General features: G+C 34.6%; 1 protein-coding gene across 3 annotated transcripts in view; it reads right to left on the reverse strand.

Annotated features, from left to right (window-relative positions):
- LOC128676573 (uncharacterized protein) overlaps positions 1 to 23,084 on the reverse strand; it is a 237,824-nt gene that overhangs the window by 35,461 nt on the left and 179,279 nt on the right. For all 3 annotated transcript variants that reach the window (XM_053756752.2, XM_053756754.2, XM_053756753.2), the window contains one exon: positions 13,381 to 13,552. In XM_053756752.2, coding sequence (XP_053612727.1) covers positions 13,381 to 13,552 — 172 coding nt within the window. The remainder of the gene's footprint in view (positions 1 to 13,380; positions 13,553 to 23,084) is intronic.

Raw genomic sequence — 23,084 nt, forward strand, 5'->3', positions numbered from 1 at the left:
CAAGTGAAGTATATCAAAAACATTTTTATTTGTCGTGAAATAAATGTGAACATCGGAACTCAATTGAATAAATCATTCCAAAAATAAATCCGTTTGCAAACGAAGTTTCAATTAAACCGGTTAACCGTCCGAGTTGAAATGTGCTATGAATCGTAAAATAATCTCGATTGATATCGACAGGCGTCGAAGTGGTGAGTTCCGATTGGGCGGAAACGGAAATCAATCGAACATTAATTAAAATAAAAAAAAGCAAGAGAGAAAGTGTTGTTCGACCCACAGCCCGCCATCCGTAACTTTTGGGGTTGAACGAAGGTTTATCATAAATTCCGGGTCATTACGGGTGGTTCTCAGAGCGTTTCGATCGTTACAGCCGCGCTGTCATTACAATTTTTTAAATTTTAATAATAGTGACAAGAATTAGTTTTACTATATGACTTTAAAATAATTAATCTGTATTTAATTTTTTAATCTGTTCTTTAGTCATTCTACTTATTTGAATGATTGATTTTGGAAATTATTTCTTCTCAAGAAAATTGACGGATCGTAATGACAGCGCGGCCGCAGCTGTCGAAATAGACACAAGTAATTCATATTCAAATTTAGAATTATAGTTGCTATAATGTAGTTGCAGTTGTTCCAGCGCTGATCACTTACCATCAGGTGCACCGCTTGCTTGCCGCTTGTTTTCCACCATATTGCATAAAAGCTTTGTCGACACTCTAAGAAGTGCAAATAATTCCTCATTTGTACTTCTTAGCGTGTCGACTAATAACACAAATTAATAATAAAAGCAATTAAGGAGCTATTTTATGTAAGAGAATATGTTCATTTGTTACGATTAAGAAATTATCACCTACATAAGCTTTAAGAGGCACTTCTATCCAGTACGGTACTGCGTTATGCCGTTTAAGTATTATTTTAACAAGGATTTTAAAATACATTTATACTAATTTTACGTTCAAGCTTTCATTTGAAGATATTATTACTAAGCGCACATGTTTACAATGAGAATAATAGAATGTGTGATGACAATTAGAGTAGTTCATTTATTCAAAAGCCAAATAATCTACTTATTAATATTATAAAGAGAGAAAATATGACCAACACTTCGTTTTTTTTTTGTTTTTATTTACTTGTTAATGTGACAAAAGCAAAATAGCTATTTCTGTTTTTATTTGTGCTCAAACTAAAAAATAGGACTGATTTGATAAAATTTGGCACAAATGTAGTCTGACATTCAGGATCAGGATCAGGACATCACAACACTAGATGTTTCCCGGCTGTGCTCCCATGGGAATATTGAGATAATATATAGCCAATAGCAATCTTGGATAATAAACTTTTAATCTTAAATAATTTTTTGAAATCGGTCCGGTAGTTTCGGAGATTACCCGCCTCAAACATACAAACTCACAAAAGCTTACCTCTTTATAATAATAGTATAGATAATGGGCGGCTGCTAGTATTCAATAAATAGCAATTTCTATAATGCCGGCTCTACACTGTTGTCGAACAGTTTTCCAAATTTCCGCTGATCCGGTATATATTGCTGGTTTTTCATTGTGGTAAATAAAAGCACTCCGAATACTAACTAAGTACGCAATGTTCACGCATTCTCGTCGGCATGTGTCCGACTTCGGCGATTGTGTCTAGCTGGCATTAAAGTTAGAGTCAAAATGTATATATAAAGAAATAGCAAAACCGTCTAACTTTTTCATAACCTGAACAGTAACACATGTGAGAGCGTTAATAACCGTAGCCCCAGACATTAAGCAAAACGGCCAAAAGGCCAGTGACAAAGTGCGGGTGGCATGCATTGTTTGCATTTAGGCAGAGTTGAAACCGACCGAAACTGCCGATGTAATCGCTTATATTAGCTCGTAGCACTACACGGTACAATCGCCAACAAAATCTTTACATATTATTAAAATAAAACCCACTGTTAAGTCTGTCTGTCTGTATGATAAAACCGGACGGATTTTTGTAAGGTTTTCACCAATAGATAGCGTGATTCTTGGGGAAGGATTCGGTGTATAATTTATTATGGTTTTATCCGTGAGAAGCCGTGGCCGAGTACTATTTAAATTTTGACATAAATGTGTTCCTGTCCTGTCTGAGAATATACTGAAAATTACTGTAAACTGTGTGGAGCATTTATAGTCCCGCACTAGAATGGGACCACGCCATATCCTCTCGTGGATGTCGTCCAAGTTGACAGTGACATAATATAGTCTTGGCAGCTGACAAGCAACAATACCATTCACAAGAACGGTCAGGCAAGACTCGAAACTCTGCAGTGTTACAGCTTCGAATGCAAATAGAAACGTGCGGAGTTGAGAGAGAGAAAAAGAAAAACAATTTAGAAGAATAAGAATATTTTTTCAAAATTATAAAACTTTTTAATGAAAATTTCAAAACTGGTAACAGCATACGTGTCGAAAAATAATAAAGAAAATGTTGCGGAAGATTGTGTTTGATTGTACAACAATATTGGATGCGCGCCAAGACTTGATAATATGATAAAAACGCGGTAACGCTGTGCTGCAGTTTTAGACTTTAAACCGGCCAGTATTAACTGGATTTAACTAGAATAAGGACGTGATTTGAAAAAGATTATCTTAATAATTTGAACCTTTCTGTACAACACTAGCCCCATTAATATCGAGATAGTTAGGATGTGAGATGGATGTAAGTTATGTACTAATGTAATGCAAAATCTACTTAGTGGGTTTCGATGAAATATGGTGCACGGGTAGAATATATTCTAGAATAGCATATAGGGTACATTTTATCACGCAATTCTTATGAAAACATGGGCCCGGGGCGGGGTGCATCTGGTGTTTCTTGACAGGCAGGGTCGCCATGTATGACTGAAAAGCATAGCTTAAACTGAATAGTTTTCTTTTTGTTTTTGGTTTATTATTCAAGCGAGTAAAAGATTATTCTTATTGATTGATTGATTGATTGAGTATCTATCATAAATGTATCGATCATAAATATTTATATCTCAGACTCAAATAGCCAAGAACAAAATCTTTCGGTATGTTATTATCCACGTTGGTATAAAACGAAACCAAAAAAAAGAAAACTGTTTTCACAAAGGATTTTTTAATAGCTCGTGTTTGAAAGTTTCCACACACGAGAAAATTTCACTAGAGAGAAATCTGTTTGAACACCTCACAAAGGCGACAAAATTTGATAAAAATATAAAGTCTGCTCACTTAAAAGTAAATTGTCGAAAAAATAACCGGGTTTCACTCCGGTAGAAGTGAAAACTTGAATAGGCATTAACGTTGTGCATTTTTGACTTCTTACGAATTGACCTGATGCGAGTTTTACATTTTTTACTCATCACAAAAAGTGCAAAACGCAGCTAACGAAGGTTTCACTTCAAAAATTTTCGGTAAAAATCTCTTAGATTTCGGTCGAAAATCGCTTTCATAACTGATTATTCTAATAACTAGATTGCGTTATTATAACAATGATGATTGAGACGAATTTACAATGAATTAAGTAGGATGATGTGTTGTTGACTGTACACGAAAACGAATATATGCATGGTATTATGATATTCTTATTGCCTTTGTTTCTAGACGAGTAGTGTTAACCTCAAAGCTCAAGTTTATTCCGCTTTCATTAAAGTAAGTTTCGTTTGTGCGCGAAATGAGAGTAATAATGAAACATTTTCAATGGATTTAGTTTCAGAGCACTAGAATAATGGTATAAAAATAAACGCTTTGATGTGTTCAAATATTTGGTTGCACTAAACTTTAAGATATTCTATACACATTTAGTCAATGGTTTTTAAAGAAATTAGACCTTATGAGAGGGTTGCACCAGTCAACTTTAAAAGTTGACTTTAACGAGCGTAGAAAATCTCAAAGTAGGTACGCCATTTTGTCTAAACGTCAGCGGCGGTAGGTTAGTGTCAAAGTTGACTGGTGCAATTCACCCTAAGAGGCACATTTTCAAATTTTTAATTGTATTATTAACAATGTTACTAGCACTAATATATTTACATATGTATTTTTTTCAAATTTCGTCAAAATCAGCCCGGCCATTTACTCGTGAAAGTGTGATGGAAGTGACTGACTTTCGCATTTATAAATTAAGTAAGTACAGGAAGTATGGACTAAAATATGTTAAGTTTAATATCAAACATATAAGAGATATTTGAAGATATTGCTATATTATCATAGCTATTGTTGTAAAAACAATGGGGTTGCTTCTTTATGAAAATGTCCCCGGGTTCATTGTCCAGATGGAAATTCCTCTGTGACCGGAATCCAGAGACAAAGGGCTGTGGGTAGGTATTCCTGGACCCCCTGCCATCACAGTTTAAATAGGTCAAGCTTTCGATGCTCTTATTTATATAGAATTTTCTGCTAGGCGCGGATCCAAACCTTTAAGGTTGTGGGCACAACCATGGAAAATGAAAAATGGAAAATTTTATCGTTATGTAAGTTTGTGATTGCCTTTTTAAAATTATTAGTCTCCTAAAATTATCTGTGCCATAATAATATGCAAATTATTGTTAAGTATCCTTACATAATATTATAAAAAGAAGTCTGTCTCTATGAACGCGTTAAACTCAAAAATTACCGGATGGATTTTTATACGGTATTCAGCATTAGATATTATTACCAGAAGATAGACAATTCTTCCGGCATTTCTTCTCAGAATTGGTCGTTCCGAAACGCTAGTAGTTTATAGCTTATTGAGAAATATTAATAAATATTTAAACGCACGCGTGTAGCAGTTCTTAAAAGGAATCAAAGTAAAATTTCAGTTATTCTTTTATCGCGTATTCTAAGACTGGTAATATTTATTTATTACTATGATTCAAATTTGTATTTTTGTAATTTTGTCATCATTAGTTCAATTCTCCGTTTCCGGCTACGTGTCCCACTCCCGCTTCTTTATTGCTTCGGTCGCCAATATAAAAAGACCTGAAGGTCACTCTGGGGACTGCATCAGGTGTTCTAGATCTTCGATTTTTATACCTCAACAGAAAATGCTCACCAATTTTTGTTAAGTCATCGTTTCTATATTTAATTTACTATAGTTTAGCTGGACCATCATGGGTCTACATCAGGTGTTCCAGATTTTCGATTTTTATACCTCAACAGAATATGCTCATCAGGCTGAACAACTTTTGTTAAGGCGTCATTTCTATATTTCCTATAGTTTAGCTGGGCCATCGTAGTTCTCCATCAGTTGTTCCAGTTATCAAAATTATTTATAACCTATAATGTTGCCCAGACTTAAAAGCTATATAACAAAAAAGTTTCATTTGAATCCGTCCAGTAGTTCCGGAGATTAGCGTGTGAAAACAGACATACAGACAGACAGATTTTTTTTTCAGATTCTTACTTTATCTATTGTATACTATCATTCTATCGTTAATAGTTTTTGTATAAATATTAATAATGTAAATTTTTGTGACAATATAAAAAAAGTTTAGGAATCGTCTGGGAAAAATTGCAATTTTTTTTTGGAGCGATTATTTCTCCGCTTTATGGCTCGGCAATTTTGTTATACTTACTAGAAACTAGAAAAAATATCACTATTATTCTACTATCACTAGATTATTCTAGAAGCTGTAATTATAGAAGAAACGTGCCATCAATAGGATAGTTTCTTGTTTATACAATAAAATGTATAAATACTTTCACATATGTATCACTTTCACATAAGACAATAATCAAATGTCATTTCAATTGATCAATTTTATACATTTAGATTTTAAAGCATAATTAAAACGTGTTGGACTCACAACATTTGTGACGTCATATGCATATTGTCATACGCGCCATTTGTTTTTGACACATGGCAAAAAAGTATCTGACTTGTCTTGATGCCAACTATATTACAAAAACTCTCCAACAAAAAGGTATCAGTAACGACCAACAAATTGATATGTTGCTCAACATGCACGTCAAAAGAACTAGGTTTGTAGTATGTTCGTATCAATATCGCGACCCTCCACTGTATAAATCATCCGCGGGGATACTGCGGTTGTGGTGCAAGTCAGGAGATTAGAGATAGCAATAAATTGTTAACATCGGATCAAAATATCAGATTGTCATTGGAAATCAAAACCATTTGATTTCATTCTATAACATGTATTCACTTCACCTTATCAATAACAGAGTCTTTTACTTACAGTTTTTTGATTAAAATATTACCATTACTTTTTTCAATAATAAAACGTAAAAATTGGCGCATCGTTTTTAAGACAGATGATATATGCCGACCGGCTTAATAACTTTTTAAAAATCGAGGCAATGAAAATGTCAGCAAAGGAATCATTAACAAACAGTTGATAGCTGTCAGTGCAAAAAATCGGTAATGTAAAAGTAAGTAAGCTAAATACCTAAATAAATAAATATGTGGGGACAAATCACACAGATTCAGTTAGCCCCAAAGTAAGTCTCGAGACTTGTGTTATGGGATTTACTATATTCTATAACAGATACATAGGTATATAGATAAACTTCTAAGAGTCATGTCAATCTGAAAAAGATCATTTTCCATCTTGACCTGACTAGGAATCGAACCCGGGATCTACAGAGTAGAGGCCGACGTGACCACGGAGGTCATCAAGATTTTGTAGATTTTGATTTTGTTTGTGATTTGAACAAACATATAAAGCATTGATGACTGAACGTTTCTTGATAAATTCAGTAAAAAAAATAGGTATCGCAGACCAACTACTCTATTTCAGACAATCTTCGAAGCCTCAGGAAGACTTTGGACGCAAGCTGCTTTCAGATAGTCATTACGGGGATATTTGGGAGAGGCCTATGTCCGGCTAGGAGGGCGCCGATATTCTTGTGACTGAGATAATGATGCCAAAGTGGATTTAAATTTCATTATTTTCCAAATAACGCTAGTTTCTTATGCCAAAGGTCCTGTCCAATAAAAAAGGGTCCAATAATCAATAAGGAGTTTAATCCCGCGGGCTCGGGCGGCCTTCTCATTGGACGTCGCAAATTGACAGGATAGTGGGAACAAACATTGCATGCGCTCGTTATTTATTTATAGGCTCCCACGTGGAACAAAATGCGCAACCTCCCTATTAACTGTATTATTCTTGACGTACGTAGACCACCGTCACACCGTGACTATTTCCCTTCAAGTGGGCCGCACGTCTGTTTGCTTGATTAGTAGTTTAAAAAATCCTTGTCATACTTATGAAAATACTTCTATTTTTATGTTTTAATTCTTGTCATGAAAAAAAATAAATTACTTACTCCGTAACTATTACGCAATAAGTAACTGACACCTAAATGTTTAATAGCTAATATATTTAATGAAAAGAAAACTCTGTATGAAATATCAATTTTCTGACACGCAACTGAATAAATAAACACCTGTTATTTACTTGTTTATTTAGGTAAAACATTTCTGAGTTTGAGGAAAATCTAATCCCGGGCATAGAATAGAATAATAAAGTAGGTATAGAAGGTTCAATCTTGGACAAGAATCATACGAATTTGATTTTTAACGAAACGTAAGAATGTTCATTATTGTGGGTGAGTGGCAAGGCACTGAACACACTACCTATACGAAGTTGTACTACGATGTGTTACGATTAGTTAAATTGTACTCCATCAAAACCGGCTACGAACAAGGTTGATAAAGTCTTTGATGCATATGTTTACGAAAAATAGTTTCGGAGGCGGCTGAAGAGGTACATTCTTATAAATTTGAATATAATTAAGATTTACACAGTCGCATTTCCTCACAGCTGAGGATCGTGGTCATAACGTCGAATTAAACACACATAACAACATTCTTGGCACTATTAATGGAGTGGTTTGCCATTGCCTTCCCCATTTCACACACACAAGTTAATTATCAACCAGTGTGCAGGTTTCGTCACGATGCTTAAGCAGGTGAGTCACTACTATACATAATTAAAATATACGAAACTGAAATTTTGTACTCCATTTACGTCTATATAATCGTAATTTACGTCCCCTTGAGGGGTCCAACATCATATCAAACCGAAACTTAAACTTCCGAATGATCTGTTATTTTTGTTTTACCCACACGTTACCCACAGTCCACCGTGAAAGGCCACGTCATATTAGATCAAGTCTCAATAGTGGAGCAAATAACCCAAAACGTTGGGTCCCTCGGGATCCTAATAGCATTAGAGCTTAATAACATGGGAGATTGTTTTGACGCACTACTGGGAATCACACGACGTGTTCCTTGCTCAAACTGTTTTTACGATATTTTGTTTTGACATAAGGGATAATATAGAATCATGATTGTACCTATGTCAAGTTATATTTTCACGTCTTACTTAATAAATGATGGAGTAAATAGAGCGTGATACATCCAGCAGACACATTTCGATTTAAAAAAGTTTTTGAGATGCACCAGTCAACTTAGACGTTGACTTTAACCTGCGCAACACCGAAGTTTAGATAAAATGGCGTCCTTTGCCTTTTTCAGTGCTATTAGATGTTAACGTTAAAGTTGACTGGTGCAACTCACCTTATTAATCAATAAACAGTTCGAATAAACAGTTGAACAAGAAATTATTTAGCGAAATAACGAGCTCGTACCGACCCACTAGGTGGCGCTTTTTGCCAGGCGTTCCATTTATCAGGAGATAGCTTCTTGAATTGCAAATTCCTGGTTTCCAGACTGTTAATTTTTTATACAGCCGCGTGTAGGAAATGCAGATACGTACTTTGTTTGTAGTTTGTTAGTACATTTTACTAGGGTGAGTTGCACCGTCAACATTGACGTGGATTTTTACGGACGTTTAGACAAAATTGCGTAAGTACCTACTTTGAATTTTTCTGCGCATGTTTATTTAAAAATGCAACGTTTATATTTATAAGACTTGATTGACACTCAACTTTGTGCATGCAATAAAATATTTAGTATTAAGTGTATAGTATATAGGTAATGTGCATTAATTCTGTCTGAGTTCGGCGATAGGTATATAGGACCGGCTTTTGTTTGGCCACTAGGTATAGCCGGCTTTTGTTGTTACAGGCATCACTTATCACATTAACCGCTTCTCCTGTAGTAACTGGCGGTGTAGGTAACTGAATAGCCAGACGACGGGAAGACGGTCGATGTCTACACGTCTATTTGTAACGCTTGTACAGTCGACAATATATGGAGCTGCCCTAATTCGTTGCAAACTCACCTCTAATACCGCGACTTACTGGGTAACTTGACATGCGATCGACAATAACGTAGTTTCTTTATACATATAGATATTTGACGAATAAAATTCCATTCGAGTGTATTTTTTCAAAATACATATTTACAAATACGTGAAGTTATGATTGTTTACTTAATTATCCGGATTAAAACCAACTTATAATCTACTTACTAACATATATGGTTAACTTTATAACGACCCGGGTTTACCGGATACTTACCAAGTTACCGGATTACCCACCTGACTGATGGTGAGTGGTCGTGAAAATATGAAATTTGAAATCAATACAAAATTAAACGCTTTTGTAACCAATATCAGTGATAGTCTCGATATAAACGAAATAACATTGCCATTTGACATTAGAATTCAGGCAATAAAAGTTAAAATTGTGAAGCATAAAAATAATCAAAAAGACAACTTCAGTATTGATGCTTAGAAACAGAATTTTGATACTGTCATGTGAAAATTGAAAATAACGATTACATAGCCATATTTTATTCTTTCATCCACTGCCCAACTCAAGTAAAACGACTCTATCCAACCTTTATCCACAATAAGAAGATATTTTTTCCCAATGCCAGACAGCACGTTCGAACCGAGGCGTCCTGGGATTCCGGTGACTTAGGATCCCCGTCCCACCTCGTTAGCGGTCTTATAGCATTAGGAGACCAAGGCACGTAGGCATCTATTAATTGTACCTTCTGTACTGTACTAACTCTATATAGTTTTTGTCATTCCGTTTGTTACGTGTGCAGAAATATCGACTAAAAGGTATTTTTTTATTATTTAAAAATTTGTTAGAATACATTTTTGTCTTTGGAGAAAAGGCTGCGGTGAAGTTTGTTGCGCCGCTTTGGAAGTCGGCAGTAGATTTAGTTTTATGTAAATTTTTGCCTTATATCATCCTAAGTTAAATGAAGAATTTTGAATTTGAATAGTTTATCAACTATTTTTTATGCAGGGATTTTGAATTGTATACTTTTCATGGGCATGGCATTTGCACACCAAAACACGTAGGCATCTGTCTAACGACAGAACTGTCAGTGTCAATGTCATCAAAATGCCGCCTTTGTTGAAATTGTTACGGAGATTGTTACACGGAGACGATTATACCAGGATCCTTTTATTGAATTCCCAGGAAGAAATGAACCTCAAAATTTCAGATGCCAATACATGAGAAAATAAAGATTTAAACTCAGTGTTGAATGAATAGTTTAATAAACCGTTGTCTGCGGCTTCATCAACTTTGAATTAAGACGTTAGTTAAGCGGTTAGTCTAGTCTGCATAGGGATTAGTTAAAGTAAATGAATTTACTTTGTAATTTCTTAAGAATTTTAGATTTAAAAACACGTAAACAAGTTTGTGGATAAGATTAACTGGCTTTTATGATTAATTTATTATTAACTAGCTACCTGACCTGGCTTCGCACGGGGTCATTGGACTTTGTGTTATCCTATGTAAGTAGTTGTTATCACTGGTGTCCTTAAATAATTTTTGGTGTCAGATTTTATTGAAGTCACCTAAAGGCATCTGACATGAATTTTACGACTACGTACCGACGTATAGTGGCAAGTAGTCTAGTCTCCTCACTAAGTTTTCCTTCACCGGAAGCAAGTATAGTGGTCCAAGAAAGCTACTATATCCGAGTCAGATTGGTATATAAACTCATGTGGCACGAGTAGGATTCGAACCTGGTATCTTTTGATAACAGGCGGATGGTCTTAAACACTGGACCACCACAGCTTTGTTGATTTCATGCAATAAGTGGAGAAAAAGTGGGAAAGACAAAAGTTACTTTTTTTTTGTTATATTTGTTCTTCCATTAGGTCATTTTGACCGCTAATTAATCACTTTGTTTGCTGTCGGTACTTTACTTGTGGCAAATTTACAACAACCCCGTTCATGACAGTTCGAGTTGGTTAAACCCTTGAGCTCATTACTGTAAGATCATCAGCTGTCTCATTAGTGGCAACCAATTAGAAGCTACATTAGATAAAGCTGGGTGCAGACTATTGCAAATATAGTGCTTGGTTTTTCAGCCTAATTGTTTGAAACGACTTTGAAATTTCCAGAATTTAAAATTAAACTTTGTACAAATTCATGTTAAGTACTTTGTAGGTACTGTAAATATCACTATCTATTGAAAAATATGTAATACTTAATTACTAGTTGTTCGCCACGAACTTAGACCTCACGAATATTTTGGTGAGTTTTTACAAAAATGTGAATATTTAGTTTTCACAAGAATGTAATATTTATGTGATTTGGATGCCCCACGAACTTAAAAATTCTATTGGCAGATCCTAAATACTTTTTAAATTTCATCAAAATCGGACCAACGGTTCGAAAGTTGTCGCGTTACAAACATACATACATATATAGATACGTACAAAAAAATGTATTTTTGCCCCAAGTAGAATTGTAGATCTCGCTATATATATATATATGTGTCAATAATAAAGATGTGCGTGTGGTCTGAGGGCCCACTTCTTGAAATTCTATGAAATTATGCTTGGGATTTAGTGAACATTCCTAAAGAATTGTGAAAGTTGGAATTAGTTTTTATGAAAGCTAAATAAGCGAGTTACGATGTTTTACGAAAGGCCCTCAGTCCTCATATTGTCTGAGGGCCCACCTGTATCTCAAAAACTATACATGCTACAAATAAAGTTTTTACCTCAAAGTTTGTTTTTTGTTTTTGTTCATTACTTAGTATGAAAACAACAAATTATAGTTAAAACACTGTCCTATATTACACAATCTTCATTTGAAATAAAGTGCATAAGAATTAGGATAAAGTAACCCGGCCGGGGTTACTTCATTTTGTCGTCTTGCCTCAATTGAGTTCATAACTCGGTGAAAAAGTTCAAAAATTGTGTACCGAAGATTTCTTTTTACTGGCACTTGTGAGACATTACAAACATTTTTTTTTTTTCATCGAATTTATAATTCTTGTATAATATTTAAGTATTCATTTATTAATAAAAAATGAATCGCTCGTAAACCCGATTTTAGTTAAAATATTTACCATTTAGATTTAACATTAAAAAAACAAGATACTTAATTAAAGTCTTCATCGTACCGGGAATTTATAGAACAAGCTATTTATAATATTTTGAAGAGTCCATGGCTATCGTCATCAATACGTATAGCCGTCTAGAATAATTTTCAAAAAAACATTTTCAACTTTCATATAAGAATTCCATAAGTCAGTTTAAAAATTATCTTTCAATTTCCAAATAAATCTCCATTATAATACAAATAGAAATATGATTTTACTTTTCAAGAAACTTTAATCTATCTCTGTCATCAGTCATCAATTTGCATCTGTCTCACTGACCTCCATAAAATACAATATGGAGGTCAGTGATCTGTCTGCACTAAGCTTTAAATCATTTTCTCCTACCGTGACAAGACTGCGTTTCGTTCGTCTTATTGCTAACTTTGAGGGGCTGTTAATTGAAGAGTACAAAGTTGCCCTTTACGTAAAACGGAGTAAATTGTGCAATTCATTTTAATGGGGCTGATGTATTTTTTTGTTATTGCAAGAAGAAATAAACACTAATGGACTTTGCAAGTCATTTATTACATATTTTCAATGGTAGTTGTTTTTTTAAACATCTATACCTATTATTATAAAGAGGTAATCCTTTGTGAGTTAGTATGACTGAGGCGGGTAAGCTCCGAAACTACCAAACGGATTTCAATTTTTTTTTCACTATTAGAAAAGTACATTATCCAAGATTGCTATAGGCTATATTTTATTTCAAAATTCCCACGGGAGCGAAGCTCCGTGCAACATCTAGTCATTGTATATTACTACTCTTGGAGCGAGGATTGTGTTTTAGTTTAGTCTGTATCTGTCTGTGTCTGTATCAATGGGACAGTTTGGGATGTGCCGTCATATCCAAAGCGACAATTAAGGACTATGGAGGCCTCTGTGGCGTGTGGTGGGCCTAGAACAGCACCACTCCTTCCCATGGATGTCGTACGAGGCGACTAAATGACACAAAAGCCTAGGCAAAAATATCATACCCAATAAATATTGTCAAAGATTCTGCTCAAACAACGGATAATTTTAGTTCTATTTCTAGTCCAAAATCCTTCTAGACCACTACTTTGCGCGCTCTATTGCTATTATGATGCTCTGGTAAAGAATATCGTGTGGTAATGAAACACTGACCTTGCCAACTCCAGTAGGTTCCTTAACTCCTAGTCTTCTCAACAGCGCGGGCGGTGGTGGTGGCGCCAATTTGTGGAGAGCTGCTGCGAATCCACTTGCTAACGATGAGTCTTCGTCTCTCCGCCGCCTCTCTCTGTATGGCGACGCGCTGCTGCATTTTGTTGCCGATGACCTGTAGGCAAAGTAAATTTTCTTAAATTGTCTAACAAATAATGAATGCGCTTAACTAAGACTGAATAATGAAGGCGGCATTGTCAGGATCCACGAAGCCGATAATGTTGTCCAAAAATGGATTGCCATTGCTTTGACTCTCGATTTTTAGTCCTAGTTTGTGTTGTATGGGTAAAAAAAACATTCTCAAATAAATATATAATGCGCATAATTGAATATTGGCGACTGCCTATACAGGGTGTATCATAAACCCCGTGCACCTATGAAACGGTGAGATTAGGTACCTTAAGTATATCGCCTCTATGATACGAAATGTGATCGAGCAGATGTACTTTTGCATTGGTAATTATAGTTTAATGCCGGTTCTACAGTTCCATACGTCGTCGAACACAGTTTGCCAAACTTTGGCATGTATTCATTACATTGCTGGTTTTTTCATTGCGGTAAATAATATCACTCATACTAACTACGCAGTCATGTGTCGGCGACAGTGTGGTGTTGGAATAACATTAACAAAGACAAATTATTTCAACTGTTTAGACGAAAAAATGTACACTTTGTGAATCGTTTCAAGCCCACAATCCATCCAATGGACTTAATAATAAAATTATTTAAATGTCCGCGCGTACAGCAAAGGCTTTGTAATTGAAAAAGAGGGAAACTCATTTATCTAAAGTCGGCATCGACTACCAAAATACAGTGAAAGGAGTCGAACGAAATAAATGAGGTGCGCGTGACTTGTGACGAATCAGGTGACCTTTTGCACATTTTTCAAAAATTCACCCCGCGTTTTCCCCTGACACGTACCTACTTTCTTGTTGGGAAACTTTTGCTTTGAGAATAGAGAACCATGCTTCTTATATTCATGGGTTCGGACTCGGTCAGGTCAAAATTATTAGAAGTTACGGTAATCAAAAAATGATAATTTATTGAATTTGAATTGCATTAGGTACCTATCTATAATTGGTTTATCTGTAATTATAGATTTAAGTTATTGATTAAATAAATGAAAAATGGAAAATAATATTTTTCAGATCGTACCGGGTCTTGATGGTTTATTGGTTGGTTATAAATTTTAATATAACTAATACAAGCAAGTATTGTACACTAAAAACCATAGTGGCTCAAGGAAATGAGATTTAGTAGAAATTTAGTAGACGACAGAAATATCACATAGGATATATTTTTTATACTAAAATCATACTAGGTATCATTTTAGTAGAAATTTCAATGAATGATTATAGCCTGAAAATAGGTTCGGTTGCATCAGTCAATTTTGACGTTAACTTTAACTTGTGCAAAAAAAAGCAATTTTGTTTAAATGAAGGCGGCGCGGCGCTCAAATGAAAGTTAACATTAAAACCCAATATAAATAGTGCAAAATGTAAAAATTACTAATATTTTGTACTAAAAATACAACAATCCGACTTCGGGAAATAAAATGAATAAATTGTTGTTAAACTAAAGTATTGACTTTAGTTTATTTGTTAGTAAGGTAAATTAAAATAAGGCTTAGGTAAATTAAAACAAAAACGACTTTCAAAATTCATTTCGCTACAACTTTTGAACGGCTGAACCAATTTTGATCAAACATATCTAAGAACTACCGCATAAAAATTAGCTATCAAATAAATAAAAAAAAAACTCATCCAAATCCGTTCACCTGTTGATGAGCTACCGTGTTACGTACACAGACATACACACTTAGCGGTCAAATTTATAACACCCCTCTTTTTGCGTCGGGGGTTAAAAAAGGCTTGCTGTAGACTGCACGGTTTTTGCCCGGGCACGCCACGTATCAGCGTTAGGGTGCCTCCACACTGATGGATGGCTTTTACGTGACGACTGACGACATTGGGACGTGTTTTATTTAATGCGGCAGACGAACGGGCCTTAAAATTGAAAATTCCTTAGCATTGGTAAAAAACTGAAGTTTCCGAATGCATATTATGAGTGACTGCATGTTTGAATACCAAACAGGGGTAATAAATAACAACGCAGTAAATGAATATTTCCTGAAATGGAAAAAGAATGGAGAAATTACACATCGCCGGTTGACTGTAAGAGATCCCTACGTGGGATGAGTCCGCCGGCTGTTGCATATGTATCTTTCTTGTATTAATTTTGATTAATTAATTTAGTACTCATTTAGTGAAGCGGTGGTGGTGTAATAGTTAAAACGCCCGCCTGTGGATCAAAAGGTCCCAGGTTCGAATCCTACTCGTGCCACATGAGTTTGTATACCAATCTGACTCAAGTATAATAGATTTCATCGACCACCACTTGCTTCCGGTGATGAAAAACATCGTGAGGAAACCTGCACACTGGTTGATTATTAACTTGTGTGTGAAATGGAGAAGGCAATGGCAAACCACTCCATTACTGATTCGAAGAAAGTTGCTATGTGTGTTTAATTCCACGTAATGACCACGACCCTCAGCCATGAGGAATACGACTATGAAGAACTTATTTAGTGCAATAAAGTTATTACAAACAAACAAGAATGTGACAATGTGAAAGAGTGAACCATTGTTTATCTAGTAATATTTGGTACAGATGATTCAAACAAAAAAAGTCGACTTATCAATCTGAAATATGGGATTTTCACAGTAATTAAAACGATTTGTAGGCTCACATCATGGCCAGAGATGGATTATTAAAAGTACGCAACGGATTTTGATACGGGTTCTTTTAATAGAGGGATTCAAAAGCAAGGTTTAATTTTACTTATTATGTTTTTACCCGAAAAAGTCGGGGCGGACCATTAGTTTTTTACATATGCAACTATCTTATTATTTATATGTGCAAGTCGATATATATAAACTGCAATGTATAGATGGCGTTACAACTCAACCTTCGCATCATAACAAAAACACGTGGCGTGTTCCCTATCGCGTGCAATACCCATACTTTATCGAAGTGGAACTATTAACATTCTCGCTGGGGATATGTAGCTATGTAATCTTAGGTCTGGGATCGAAAAAAAATTTTACGCCCACATTTATATCAGGGGTATAAACTTACGAACTTTGGTCAAATTGCTAATGTTACAGAAATATTGTTATAATATAGATACTTGTCCTTGTAAAATAATCTTGAATATCGGTTATTACTACTGAGTAATATTATAGAGAGCAATATATATAGATCGGTAATGTTGTCTGTAGTAATACGTTTGATCTTTCAATATTCTAGATAATTTTCAAAACCAACTATCGATAAATTCGAATATATATTTTAAAATTATTTATTTCTTTATATTACAACGCGTTATTACAGGTTTAACCCAATGCAATTACGCTAGAACATTTAAAAAACTTGGTACATGCAATAAATGCTGTATCTGTGTTATGAGCGCGAAAAAAGTAATTGTTCTTAATCTGAGGACCCTTTAAGCTTGAGACGCCCTGTGCACGGCCCGTTAGCACTCCGCCACTGTCGGGAATGTGTAGATAACAAGTTCCATTGCCGGCTGGATGCGGAATGATATGTGAAACATTCGCTCAAAGAGGCCTTTGTATGTCTGGCTTCTGTGTACATAATTCATCGTTGCACAAGTAATTACATTACTTTAGAAAGAACATTATTATGAATTAAAATCGTACCAACAAAATAAATAATTAAAATCACTTTATGATGACGCCTGGGGCATCACACTAGATGACGCCTGGGGCATCGCTCCCGTGGGAATTTTGAGATAAAATATAGCCTATAGCAATTTTGGATAATGTACCTTTCTAATGGTGAAGAATTTTTGAAATCGGTTCGGTAGTTTCGGAGATTACCCGCTTCAAACATACACAAACTCACAAACGCTTACCTCTTTATAATAATAGTATAGATTGAGTATTCTGTAAAAATCAAACAATCATTTCGACGACCTCGGTGGCGCAGTGGTAAGGTTCTTGCCACTGAACCGAGAGGTTCCATCATGACCCGACAATGAACCGAAAATGAACTTTTTCTGATTGGCCCGGGTCTTGGATGTTTATCTATATATGTATTTGTTATAAAATATAGTATCGTTGAGTTAGTATCCCATAACACAAGTCTCGAACTTACTTTGGGGCTAGCTCAATCTGTGTGATTTGTCCTAATAAAAAAAAAATTAAATTAAAAAAAAATTGTTAACAAAAATATTTTGTATATAGTATAGTAATAGGCTATTTCTCCATCTAGTCAAATCAGCTACTTTATTCTAATGTCGAAAACAAAATGTTATATAAAGCTTGTTGTATGACAGTAATGTATTATGACGTCATAGATTTAGAAGTCAATATACTTTAATAAGAGCGAAAAATAGTAAATTATCATAAACATCATAAACCCTTTACAAAGAAATTTCCGCACGCCTGGTCGATGTCTCCGGGGACCCAAGGGCTGGTGACTGTTTTGGCCAACGTTTGAGTTTGGCCATACAAAGGGGAAATGTCGCCAGCCTTCTGGGAACTTTACCGCGCGACGACGGCGATTTAGTGACAATTTTTTATTCGAATTGATTTAATATTTTTTATTTTAGATTTAATTTTTAATTTTAACAAATAACTTGAGTGTGTAATACATGTATGTAGTCATAATTTTTTTTTAATCATGTTTGATTATGTAAATACGTTCATAAATTTTATTTTTTACTAGTTTTTGCCCACAACTTCGTATGTGAGTAAAAATCCGTTTCCCGTGGGAATTTCAGGAAATCCCTTCTTAGTGCTCCCCTACACTGTCCTAGGAACCTACACACCAAATTTCTACGCCCAGTAGTTTCGGCTGTGCATTGTCTGTCAATCAGTAACGCAAGAGTTTTCACAGTAACCCCCTTGAGTGAATTTCACAAGCGTTTGAACGCGGCGTGCATTAGTGTGCGGCATTTTTTAAAAATAAGGAATATATTTTTTTAATTAAACAATTATAAAATTAACATTCTACCAGTACTTTACTTATTTATAAAATAGGATAATTAAATTGATTACTGTTAGTCGTACAATTTAATAAACACTAATGACATCCCGGGGCGGAGTTCAAAACGCCCGTGAAATTCATCCCCTTATTAATATAAATGTTATCCTCTGATTAGCCACGGAATAGTTATTCTTTGTATTGTCACGTTTTTCAATATCAAATACTGAAAAGAGAGAGAGGGACAACACAAAGAAAATCTATTGAGAGAACAATTTTTTTAAAGCGGTAAGTAACATAAGTCTACCACAGTAAGTAAAGAGAGTAAAGACATTAATTAAAGTATATAAGCTTCTACAAATAGTAATTTATATTAGTCATTTTAAAAGGGGTTGAAAATATTACGTAACTTTTATTTAGGTCAAACTAATTTCTTTTAGTTCTCGCTATAATTTATCTGTCAAAATGTTGATATTCTCTTCAGTTTTTTTTTTGTTGTTTGTTGTTTTCAAACAAAAATGAAGCATTTTATCCAACCATTCATTTGTTTCTCTGCATAGTCGTATTCCTCATGGCTGCGGGTAATGGCCATTATGTGTGTTTACACATGGCACTGACAATGGAGTGGTTTGCCATTGCCTTCTCGGGAAGGCAATGGTATCGTATTGATTGGTGTCAATTCCTTCTTATTAACTTTTTTGTGAAATTCATTTTAGTTGTACTTCAGGCAATCTTTTAAGTTAATAATCAACCAGTGTGCAGGTTTCCTCACTATGTTTTCCTTCACCGGAAAAAGGAAAAGTCCTTGATTGTCGTTAACAATCGGCGCGAGAGTAGAAGCAGGATTTCCTATATTCTTTTTTCGATCCCAGTGACATGAAGCTACTTATATGAACAGTAAATGAGTACCAACAAAAATATCAGTCTATGTTTGCCTAAGTTAGCAACATACTATGCCTTAAACCGTATAAACACATGTCTGGAGCCTTGATTTCACGGGCTGGTGCCCTCAAAAACAATCCAAAAGGTCACCCTGACATTTGACAGAATGCTCCTTGGGGCATGTCGGTTCTCCTGTTATATTCTATAAAATTATAAAGGGATCGTCTTATTTTTATTTTCCCGAACGTCAATATGTTTGCTTGTAAATCTTTTGTTATTTTTGGAGCTTGAAAGCTAAGCAATATTTGGTAGGTAGGTATAAAGAAGTTTACCTTCCCATCCTTGTATGTAGCTCCATTTATACTATTATTATAAAGAGGTACTTAAGCGTTTGTGAGTTTGAATGTTTGAGGCGAGTAATCTCCGAAACTACCAAACTGGTTTCAAAAATTCTTTCACAGTTAGAATGTTACATTATCCAAGATTGCTATAGACTATATTTTATCTCAAAATTCCCACGGGAACGAAGCCAGGGGCAACATCTAGTGCTGTATAAAGTACATGTACAATATAATTCAGAATGACGTGATAAATTTAACATTTTTGTAGGTCTGTACTTAGAGAAATCCTTAATCTGCCTAATCCCATGGAAAATAGGCGTGATTAATAGTATGTATCTGTTTTATTAGCGTTTTCGTGGTTACATTTTCAGCCATAAAACATCAGAATCCGTCTTACAGTTCCGTAGTTCGTCGTTTCTATTCATATCCAGAATTAAAGAAAAACGCGTCGTATGAACTTTAATCAAAAACACTTCCAAGTGAAATATTTTTTATAACAATTTTCCGGGAAAAATTGTTCTAGCCTTGTTGATTAACATATAATTTACAGGACATGGTAAACATTTCGTAACAAAAAATTTCACAATTGCATGAACACATAAAATTGCCTAATACACAAACATTATGACTTATAAAGAAATGTTCGCGTGACGGTCCCCCGCTAACAATTAATCCGCCCATTAAACTTTAATCATTCATTGTATTTTTAATTCATTGCTCTTTAATGGAGGTATAAACGGTTTATTCGTGTCCGCGATTTGAATTATGTGCCGTTTCATAATAATGCCATTTTTGAGGGTGTTCCTGTAAAATAATGTAGAAACAGGACAAGCACTCCATAAAATGACGAAGTCAACATTCACGTTAACTTTAACATGCGCGCCGCCGCCGCCGCCATTTTTGAGGGTGTTCCTGTAAAATAATGTAGAAACAGGACAAGCACTCCATAAAATGACGAAGTCAACATTGACGTTAACTTTAACTTGCGCGCCGCCGAAAAAACTTTGCCTTGTTGTGGGTAAAATTAAAGTTAAGCGAACCAAAGATTTTTGATCTCTGATCGCCTATTTTTTAAATCGTAATCACGTAAACTAGACTCCCCGTCCCGACTTCGCTTGGGTAAAACATAGTAAATTATACTTCTAAACTTTTCTCGGGTATCACACTATCTATTGGTGAAAACCGCATGAAAATCCGTGGACAAGACACACGCGGCAGAGGACTTTGTTTTATATGTAAAAAAAGTTTTTGTAAGGAAATGATATAGTAAGAATTTTCTTCTTATTAAAAGTTATTATTAAAAGGAAGATTATACAGTTAATTTGTATGTAGATGTGTGGTTGTAGATAAATTCAGGGTCCTCGAGGGTTCTAGATTACAAAATAATGAGAGTTGAGTTCTGTAGTTTCGATAATGTAGAATAACAACATATATATTATCCGAGTGAATACGTCGCAATAAGTATTTTTGGGGTGATAAGACCTATGCAAGAGAATGCTTTTGTTTTTTAATTACTTTCATTACTTTATTTTATACTAGATTTTACCCGCGGCTCCGCCCGCGTAAATTTCCCACGAAAATTGTTATTTTTCCGGAATTCTAGATTACAAAATAATGAGAACTTTACAAATTTAGTTCTAACTACGTTTCGTTTCTGATCAATATTTTTTTAACTTAAAATAAAAATCGCAGTAGGTATTCACACATGAATCTCTCTCTAGCCGCGGTAATAGTGACGAATTAACAATGATCCGGGCAGCTTGATGTGCTGGCTGGCTGTACACTTTACACGCCAACCCAATAATGGAATATTAAATTATGCCTGCCAAAACTTTGTGGTACGGAAAAGTTTGTAACTGGATGGTTTCTGTTTGTGCATGGCTAGACTTTTTTTCAGTGCCATATGTTTTAATCTATCGGTGAATATGCGCATAACAACGCCGGAGCACAGATTTAGCGATTGTTTACCCATATAAAACAAACACTAAAATACATTTCAAAGCTTAGAAAATTTCAACATAATTATTGTATTGTGTTGTTCGGATTCAATTCAAACATTTTTACATAATTTTCAACTACCTACTTAAAAATTATAATGCTTCTTCGTTCGGCCGTACAAAACTCAAACCGGTCGTAGAATCTCAGCTAAATCATTAAATTTTTAAAGTTTATTTTTTAATCTGAACCTAGGATTCGCGGCGTCACACCTCTGAATACAACCGGAAACACGCGAAATAACCAAAAGTAGGTACATTTGTAAAAAAAAAAGTATGTTTATCGATTACATTATTTTCATTGGTTACATGTTTTAAAAAGGTCGTCGGTAGGTAACATTTTTTTGAATTTTACGATCAATTTGACAATGCTTGTATATAGACGGCCAACAAAATGGCAATTGTTTCACATTGCTTACCTTTTCACTCTGGGATAACATAAAAAAGTAATTTAAAAGCAAAGATGTGTTGCGAGTGTCAAAGGTCAACCTGTTTACGTTTTATGTGATCCTGGTAAAATAAAATGTTGACTGTCAATGCTATATCTGTTCTTATTGTAAAAAGCTGATATAAAATTACGCAAAATTCAATAACTGCACATTAAGGCGATGCATTGACGAATAAACAAATCGATTCAAAACTGTGTTTCAATTAAAAAATTGCAATTAATTTTAAATAAACTTATTGATATTTTAAAGTGCCTCTTGAAATTAATCAATTATACATTTTAGAGTAAGTACTTATGATTCTGTATTTTACGTAAGTACTTCTATTATGTGAGTATGTTTTCTATTATTTACACTATAAAATGTTAATATACACCACAATACTATGTCTATAAGGTAGGTAGAAAATGCAATATGGCATTAAGTACACTAGATATTTGTAACTTTTTTTTGTAACTTTGTGGAATAAAAATAAATAAATCAAATTTGAATAAGCATATAATCCCTATATAATGCAATCTCCGTTTTAGAAGAGTTTATATTACTTCCAAAAATGTTTTTCCATTTACAAATGTTAACGAATCGTGTTTCTGCAAAGGACAAAATGTTTCATTAAAGTGAATCATAAAAAATCACTGAAATGATTTTAATAAAAATTTCTTACTATCTAAATTTCCGATGCGTCGCCTTAACACAAACATAATAAATACAGGTTTTATCCCTGACTCATTTGTTTTATGGATTTAATATGTATTCTTTTACGATTCGTATTTAAAATCAATAAAAAAAAAAAAGAAAAATTTTGGCGACCCTGAATATATCAGCTATTTTTGTAAAAGGCTGTATACTGATGGAATCAGCACGTCAGCAATTTGTTTTAGTAAAAATTCAAGACAGGATGTTGCGTGCAAGAAACTCTTAAGGTACAAATGAAATGACCACAATATACATCAAGTCAGAAGTTCTAGTGGTCCAGT

The sequence above is a fragment of the Plodia interpunctella genome, chromosome 16 (genome assembly GCF_027563975.2).
Source record: "Plodia interpunctella isolate USDA-ARS_2022_Savannah chromosome 16, ilPloInte3.2, whole genome shotgun sequence".
In the NCBI taxonomy this organism is placed as follows: Eukaryota; Metazoa; Arthropoda; class Insecta; order Lepidoptera; family Pyralidae; genus Plodia; species Plodia interpunctella.